Here is a 9,124-nt window from a genome sequence, read left to right as displayed (position 1 = left end):
AAAAAAAAAAAAAAAAAAAAAGAAAAAAAAAAAGAAATTTAGAACAATATATGTGAGTTTGATACTGTCATTTAATGTTAGCTGGCTGTTTTGCCCAATAGTTGATGCAATTTCTTAATTATATTGATGTTCTTTATTTTTTGGCATTTTTTAGAAAGGCTGATACTGGTTGTTCCTTTCTATTTGTAGTGGTTCTTTCAGAAGCTCTTGTAAAGCAGGCCTGGTGGTGATGAAATCTCTGAGTGCTTGCTTGTTCAAAAAAGATTTTATTTTTCCTTCGCTTATGAAGCTTAGTTTGGCTGGATGTAAAATTCTGGGTTGAAAGTTCTTTTCTTTAAGGATGTTGAATATTGGCCCCCACTCTCTTCTGTCTTATAGGGTTTCTGCTGAGAGATCTGCTGTGAGTCTGATGGGCTTCCCTTTATGGGTAACCTGACCTTTTTCTCTGGCTGCCCTCAGTATTTTCTCTTTCATTTCAACCCTGGTGAAACTGGTGATTATGTGCCTTGAGGCTGGTCTTCTTGAGGAATATCTTTGTGGTGTTCTCTGTATTACCTGGAGTTGAATATTGTCCTTCCTTGCTAGGTTGGGAAAGTTTTCCTGAATAATATCCTGAAGCGTATTTTCCAGCTTGGATTGATTCTCTTTGTCACATTCAGGTACACCTATCAAACGTAGATTAGGTCTTTTCACATAGTCCCATATTTCTTGGAGACTTTGCTCGTTCCTTTTTATCCTTTTTTCTCTAATCTTGTCTTTTTGTTTTATTTCATGAAGTTCGTCTTTGACCTCTGATATCTTTTCTTCTGCTTGAACAATTCGGCTGTTAAAACTTGTGCATAGTTCGTGAAGTTCTTGTGTTGTATTTTTCAGCTCCATTAATTCACTTATATTCCTCTCTAAATTGTGTGTTATTTTTAACATTTTGTCAAACCTTATTTCAAAGTTCTTATTTCTTTGCATTGGGTTAGAACAAGTTCTTTTAATTCCCAGAAGTTTCTTATCATCCACTTTTTAAAGCCTGCTTCTGCTAATGGAACACAGTCTTTCTCCATCAGGCCTTGTTCTGTTGCTGGTGAGGAACTGTGATCCCCTGTAGAGGGAGAGGCATTCTGATTTTGGGTATTCTCCGCCTTTTTAGGCTGGTTTCTTCCCTTCGTTATAAATTTATCCATCTGTGGTCTTTATAATTACCATCTTTATAGTTGGGTTTCTGAATGGACGTCCAACTTGTTGATTCCTGGCGCTAGAATCTGAGCAACCCACTGCGCTGGCCAAAACAGCGGCTTTAAGATTGATGGTGCTTTTCTGACTCTGCATCAAGAACCGCCGCTCCAAGGCAGCGGCAAAACCACCTCACCAGCCTCAAGAGTCGCGCTGGTGACACGTGGGGCTCCTCCGCTGGGAATCTCCTGGTGCGTGAGCAACAAAAATTGATCTGAAAGTGTGGTGTCCTCTCGTTCTCTGCTCTTTCAGTGGGAGCTACAATCCCGAGCTGCTAGTGATCAGCCATCTTGGATCTCTCTCGATCCCAGAGGTTTTGATAGGTCATGTCATTATTGTCGTTCAGTTGGAAGAATTTAATTTCCATCTTGATTTCATTTTTGACACAATGCTTACTCAGGAGCAGTTTATTTAATTTCCATGTATTTGCATGGTTTTAAAGGTTCCTTTTGGAGTTGATTTCCAGTTTTACTTCACTGTGGTCAGAGTGCTTGATATAATTTCAGTTTTCTTAAATTTATTGAAGCTTATTCTATGGCCTATCATGTAGGGTCCAGCCCTACAGGGTCCTGTGAGCCCCTCTGTATAGGTGTGGAGATGAGAAACTGTAGAAATAAGACACAAGACACAAAGAGAAAACAGTTTGGGCCCAGGGGTCCACTGCCAACCAAGCATGGAGTCTGGCAATGGCCCTGAGTGCCTGGACACTCTGACTTTTATTGAGTACGAAGCAGGGGGTAGGGTAGGGCGAGGCATTGGTGGTCAGTGATAGGGTGAAGTAAATCATGTGTCTTGGAGACAGGGGCCCAGGACTTTCGAGTAGCTGAGGCGAGGAGAAAATGTGTAAGCACTTTTCACATACTTGTCAAAACTATCAAGGACATTAAGATTTATGTTACTAATTCCTCTAAGAAAAAGGAACCAGGTACAGAAGTGGAACATGAAAGTAGACATGGAATGTGACCACTGAAGCACAGCACCACGTAGAGACAAGCCCCAGGATGTCTGCAGGCCTCCCTGACAGCCATCAGGCCTTACCACAAGAGCTCAGAGGAGTGGAGTTTTCTCGTAACTCCCCCAGGAAGGAGATGTTTCGGACATCTTGAACATCTCCTTCCCTAGCTGGCTAAACAGCAGGTGCTTTCCCAGTGCTGGCACTGCAGCACAGCTGAGGTGCCCTCCAGCAGCCCTTATGAGGGTGTGACAGAGGGCTTAGAGCATTTTGCCTTAGGGTCTCCTCCTTCCCAGTGCCACTTCAGTTCCACACTTGATGACCCAAGAATCATTAGTAAGATTAAAAGGTTATACTGAATATATAGATATTTATGATTACATGTGAGTAACTACATAATATATGATTATATATAGGAATAACTGTGCTTATATTTCTAATTCTTGTTCAGTATTCACATGGGAAGAGGCTGAGGCTTCAGACCCTTGCCTCGGCATGTGCAGGGTTTCCCTCCCACACACTATCATACAGTCTATCTTAGAGAAAGTTCCGTGCACTGTTGATTAGAATGTGTTTTCTGCGGTTGTTGGGTGAAGTGTTCTGTATTTCTGTTAAATCCTTTTGTTCCAAGGTGTAGTTTAAATACATTGTTTGTTCGTTGCCTTTCCTGTCTTGATGACCTGTCTAGTGCTGTTAGTGGAGTATTGAAGTCCCCCACTATTATTGTGTTTCTGTCTTTCTCATTTCTTAGATCTATTAGTAATTGTTTTATAAATTGAGGACTTCCAATGTTAGGCACATACATCTTTTAGAATTGTGATAGAATTCCTTTTGGACAAGACCTTTTACCATTATATAATGTCCCTCTTTGTCTCTTTTAACTGCCGTTGCTTTAAAGTTGGTTTCATTAGATCTAAGAATAGCTACCCCTCCTCACTTTTGTGTCCATTTGCATGAAATGCATTTTTCCACCCCTTTACTTTATGTCAGTCTTTAAGTTTTAGGTGAGTCTCCTGAAGGCAGTAGATGGTTGGTTGGTGAGTTCTTACCCATTTTGGATTATGTATCTTTTAAGTGGAGCATTTAGGCCATTTACATTCAATGTTAGTATTGAAATGTGAGATACCATTGCATTCATCATGCTCTTTGTTGCCTGTGTATTTTGTTTTGTTTTGCTTTTGCTTTTTAACTTGTATTTTTGTCTTACAGGTCCTGTGTGATTTATGCTTTAAAGAGGTTCTGTTTTGATGTATGTCAAGGATTTCTTTCAAGATTTAAAGCTGCTTTTAGTGGTGACTTGGTAATGGCACATTCTCTCAACATTTGTTTGTCTGAAAAAGATTGTATCTTTCCTTCATATATGATGGTTAGTTTCACTGGGTACAAAATTCTTGGCTGATAATGTTTCGTTGAAGGAGGCTGAAGATAGGGCCCCAATCCCTTCTAGCTGGGAGAGTTTCCGTTGAGAAATATGTCGTTAATCTGATAGGTTTCCCTGTATAGGTTACCTGGTGGTTCTGTTTCACAACTGTTAAGATTCTCTCCTTCATCTTAACTTTGGATAGCCTGATGACATCATGCTAGGGAAAGATCTTTTTGTGATTAATTTCCCAAGTGCTCTTTGTGCTTCTTGTATTTGGATGTCTAGGTCTCTAGAAAGGCCAGGGAAGCTTTCCTCAATTATGCACCCAAATATGTTTTCTAAGCTTTTAGAATTCTTTCTCAGGAATACCAGTTTCTTAGGTTTGCGTTTAACATACTCCCAGACTTCTTGGAGGCTTTGTTCATATTTTCTTGTTTCTTTGTCGTTGGGGTGGGTGGGTGTAGCGGGGAGGGTTTGTGGTTGGGGAGCCCTCTCCTGCCCTGCTCATGCCTGACTAGCTACCTACTATAACAAAATTGCAAGGGTCCTTCCAAGGGAAGGTAGGAGAAGGGGAGGAAGAGGTGCGGTCATGGAGGTCACAGCACATGAAAAAGCAAGGACATGGATTCTCCTGGAGTCTCCAGAAGGGAGCAGCCCTGCTGGTGCTTTAGCCCCATGCAGCCTGTTAGACTTCTGGCCTGCACAACTTAAAAAACAAATGTGTGTTTCAAGCAACGAAATGTGTGGCCATTTGTTATCGCAGTCACAGGAAACTCTAATATGTTGAGTCTGAAGGAAAATTAGAGGTCAGAGGACCTTGAACCACACCCAGCCCATGCGTTTTGCCAGTCACAGGGCCAGGGACCTGTGGTCTCCTGTTCATGAAAGCCTGGTGACCATCTTAAGCACAAATATGACCCCCTGTAGCCGAGCACAGTGGCTCACACCTGTCATCCCAGCATTTTGGAAGGCCAAGGTGGGCAGGTCACCTGAGGTCAGGAGTTTGAGACCAGCCTGGTCAACATGACAAAACCCTATCTCTACTAAAAATACAAAAATTAGGCGTGGCAGGGTGTGCCTATAATCCCAGCTACTCAGGAGGCTGAGGCAGGAGAATCTCTCGTGCCCAGGAGTCAGAGGCTGCAGTGAACTGCCGTGTGGTAAGAAGGCATCAAGTGCTTGCCACTGTGTTGCAGCCTGGGTGACAGTTCAAGACTCCTTCTAAAAAAAAAAAAACCAGATCGGAAGAGCGTCGTGAAAAAAAAAGAAAAGAAAAAGAAAAAAAAACAGAAAAAATAAAATACAGTCTGACCCCCTCCTCCACAGAAGCAGCCTGGAGCCGGGAGGAGAGCGAGCAGCAGGTGACTTGAGGTCATGCTGGGGAACAAGGGTCACCATCGTCTTTACTGTGTGTCCCACAGGCTGAATCACTGCAACCTGGACACAGCTGGCTGTGGCTTTCTTGCACTTACGCTTCTGGGCAATGCACGGCTGATGCACCTGAGCCTCAGCATGAACCCCTTGGAAGACAGCGGTGTGAAGCTTCTGTGCGAGGTCATGCGAGAACCATCTTGTCATCTCCAGGACCTGGAGTGAGTTTCCCATGGGGGTTCCATATGGGGTCTGGGGTTCCTGCAGGTGAAAAGAGGGGAGAAGGCAGACTGCATGCAAAAACTGCTCAGGGTGAGCCGATACTGATCTCTCCAAAGGTGTTCCTAGGTAAGCTGAGGTGTTGCCACCACGGTGAGTGTGGGAAGGACCAGCAAGCCTCATGGGAGGAACCATGAGTTCTAAGTCAGCCTTGAACTCTAACCTCTGTCCATTCCTCAGAGGAAGGCATCTTGTCCTGAGCTCATCTTCAGCTGTTTTTCTGTCTGTAGAGAAAGAGATTTCTTGTCTCTTAATCTTGTTCTCTCTGGGGCTCAAATTTCTTCACCCTTGGTTGAGTTGAGGAATATCCTATCATTAGACAGTAGAGAAAGTAGAAGACCTCAGTGAGCAGAAATCTTCAGCCTCACAACCTTGCCGTCATCCCAGTTGTTTCAATGTCTTCTGTGATTTTGTCCTAGATGCAAACATGCATTTGATGTTTTACAAAGAAAGGGTCATAGTAAGTCAGCACGTAATACAACTTAATGCATTTTTTTTTTTTTTTTTTTTTTTTTTTTTTTTTTTGTGTGTGTTGCTCTATTGCCCAGGCTGGAGTACAGGGGCGTGATCTCAGCTCACCACAACCTCCGTCTTCCAGGTTCAAGGGATTCTCCTGCCTCAGCCTCCTGAGTAGCTGGGATTACAGGCATGCACCACCACGCTCAGCTAATTTTTTGTGTTTTTAGTAGAGATGGGGTTTCATCGTGTTGGCCAGGCTGGTCTTGGACTCTCGACCTGAGGTGATGCACTTGCTTTGGCCTCCCAGAGTGCTGGGATTACAGATGTGAGCCACCGTACCCGGCCAAGCACTTAATGCATTCTTACCATGTGGCAGAAGAGCACTATAAATGTTCTGTTTATCTAATCTCATGTAGCCTCACCACCCCCATCATATCCAGTGGAGAACTAGAACTCCCAGGAAACCAAAACGTTGGCATTGATCTCACATTCTGTCTTCGAGGATACGTCAGTTATGATAAATGAAGCATGGTATGGTATTCTATTGAATGGCGTATCCTAACTTTAAGTGTTCTAAACCTGGAAACTTATATCTAGTGTTTTCATCCTGAGCATAAATAATTCCATTATAAACCTTCGTGTACTTGGTAGCATTTGCTCATAAATTGCAAAGGTAGAATTAATGGACAAGTAGGATGTCATTTTGAGATCTCTCCCTTCCCAAAAATAAAAGGACTTGGGTATGGATTCTAGTTCACAAACTTCCGAGTGCCCCCCAGTATTAATTCCACTGTTTGTTTTAATTATTGTTTGAAGCCCTACTTCTGCATGGTGTAGAATCTTAGCCAATTAGAGACAAAGTTGTCCTGTTTTGTTTTTGTTTTGTTTTTTGAGACAGAGTATTGCTCTTGTTGCCTAGGCTGGAGTCCAATGGTGCAATCTCAGCTCATTGCAACCTCGGCCTCCCAGGTTCAAGAGAGTCTCCTGCCTCAGCCTTCTGAGTAGCTGGGATTACAGGCATGCACCACCACACCAGGCTAATTTTTTCTGTTTTAGTAGAGACAGGGTTTCCCCATGTTGGTCAGGCTGGTCTCAAACTCCCGACTGCAAGTGATCCTCCCGACTCAGCTTCCCAAAGTGCTGGGATTACAGGCATGAGCCACTGTGCGGCTTAGACATCTTTTTTTTTTTTTTTTTTTTTTTTTTGAGGTGGCATTTAAGTGCTGGGAGATTATGTGGACCTCTCCATCACCATTTATCCATGCTAGCAGCAAAGACTTGGTCATCCCCATCTGACCCTCAAGGGTTGGTCCTCATAACTGCATCCCTCTTTTTTTTTTTTTTTTTTTTTTCTTCTGATGGAGTTTCATTCTTGCTGCCCAGGCTGGAGTGCAATGGCACAATCTGGGCTCACTGCAACCTCTGCCTCCCAGGTTCAAACGATTCTTCTACCTCAGCCTCCTCAGTAGCTGGGATTACAGGTGCCCGCAACCACGCCTGGCTAATTTTTTGTATTTTTAGTAACAGGGTTTCACCATGTTGGTCAGGCTGGTCTCGAACTCCTGATCTCAGGTGATCCACCTACCTTGGCCTCCCAGAGTGCTGGGCTGGGATTACAGGCGTGAGCCACCGTGACTGGCCTGCGTGCCTCTTGATTCTTGACCGGATGGCTCCTGGGGATGGACTCTCCGGCCCTGGTACTCTGATTCTCTACCCTTATACTCCCAGGCTGAAGACAGGAGACTTGGAGGCCATTTCATTCGTTTCCCCTGAAATAAACCAGGTGTTGTTTTGGGGGCTACCCACCCCATTTCCCCATTTTTTTCTAGGAATAAAAGCGCAATACTTCTCCTTTCGGGTCGCACATCTATCAGCGTTTCTGTAACTTCCATCCCCTTTCCTCTCCCTCTCCGGGCTTTGTCAGAGGCTTTCCCCCTTGTACTCCTTCCTGCCTTTCTCTCCTTCTCCCCCATGGAGAATCTTCACCTCATCTCCAAGTGGGAAAGAAACTCAGCTGTGCTCATTTCTTTTAAAGATACAGCCAGGGGTGGTGGCAGGTACCTGTAATTCCAGCTACTCAGGAGACTGAGGCAGAAGAATTGCTTGAACCCAGGAGGCAGAGATTGCAGTGAGCCAAGATTGCCCCACTGCACTCCAGCCTGGGTGACAGAATAAGACTCCACCTTGAAAAATAAAGATACCACCAGGTGCAGTGGCTCACGCCTGTAATCCCAGCACTTTGGGAGGCACAGATGGGCAGCTCACCTGAGGTCAGGAGTTTGAGACCAGCTTGAGCAACGTGGAGAAACCCCGTCTCTACTAAAAATACAAAATTAGCTGGGTATGGTGGCGGTCACCTGTAATCTCAGCTACTCAGGAGGCTGGGGCAGGAGAAATGCTGGAACCTGGGAGGTAGAGGTTGTGGTGAGCTGAGATCGCATCACTGCACTCCAGCCTGGGTGACAGAGTGAGACACTGTCTCAAAAAAATAAAATAAAGGTACCTTCAATCACAGCGGGCACTATCCCAGCCCTCTGCTGTCACCCCTCTCTTGAGCCAAGAGATACCGCATGGTCTAAGCCCTTGACAGGAACGGACAGAAAAATCCCCGTCAGGAAGGAAAAAAGAATCCTTGGTCAGTGCTGCTGAACATTCTCCCACTGTCCACAGTCCCTGAGAGACGCTGACTCGCTCTATCTCCCATGGTCCCCAAGAGATGCTGAGTCGCTCTGTCTCCCACTGTCCCCGAGAGATGCTGACTCACTGTCTCCCATTGTCCCCGAGAGACGCTGACTCACTCTGTCTCCCACTGTCCCCAAGAGATGCTGACTCGCTCTGTCTTCCACTGTCCCCAAGAGACACTGACTCAGTCTCCCACTGTCCACTATGCCCGAGAGACGCTGACTCGCTCTGTCTCCCACTGTCCCTGAGAGACGCTGACTTGCTCTCCCACTGTCCACTGTCCCCGAGACACTGACTCGCTCTGTCTCCCACTGTCCTCTGTCTCTGAGAGACACTGACTCGCTCTGTCTCCCACTGTCCACGGTCCCCAAGAGACACTGAGTCACTCTGTCTCCCACCGTCCACTGTCCCCGAGAGACACTGACTCGCTCTGTCGCCCACTATCCACTGTCCCCGAGAGACGCTGACTCACTCTGTCTCCCACTGTCCCCGAGAGACGCTGACTCGCTCTGTCTCCCACTGTCCACTGTCCCCAAGAGACGCTGACTCGCTCCGTCTCCCAGTGTCCACTGTCCCCTAGAGATGCTGACTCGCTCTGTTGCCCACTATCCACTGTCCCCGAGAGATGCTGACTCGCTCTGTCTCCCACTGTCCACTGTCCCCGAGACGCTGACTTGCTCTGTCTCCCACTCTCCACTGTCCCCAAGAGATGCTGACTCGCTCTGTCTCCCACTGTGCCCGAGAGATGCTGACTCGCTCTGTCTCCCACTGTCCACTGTCCCCGAGAGACGCTG

General features: G+C 45.7%; 1 protein-coding gene across 1 annotated transcript in view; it reads left to right on the top strand.

Annotated features, from left to right (window-relative positions):
• NLRP5 (NLR family pyrin domain containing 5) overlaps window positions 1–9,124 on the top strand; it is a 61,948-nt gene that overhangs the window by 47,391 nt on the left and 5,433 nt on the right. The window contains 1 exon segment of the mRNA XM_032263303.1: window positions 4,961–5,131. Within this exon segment, the coding sequence (XP_032119194.1) occupies window positions 4,961–5,131 (171 nt within the window).

The sequence above is a fragment of the Sapajus apella genome, unplaced genomic scaffold (genome assembly GCF_009761245.1).
Source record: "Sapajus apella isolate SASKATOON/1434 unplaced genomic scaffold, GSC_monkey_1.0 scaffold135, whole genome shotgun sequence".
Lineage (NCBI taxonomy): Eukaryota > Metazoa > Chordata > Mammalia > Primates > Cebidae > Sapajus > Sapajus apella.
The sequence above is the reverse complement of the archived record's forward strand: the minus strand, read 5'-3'. Positions and strand labels throughout refer to the sequence as shown.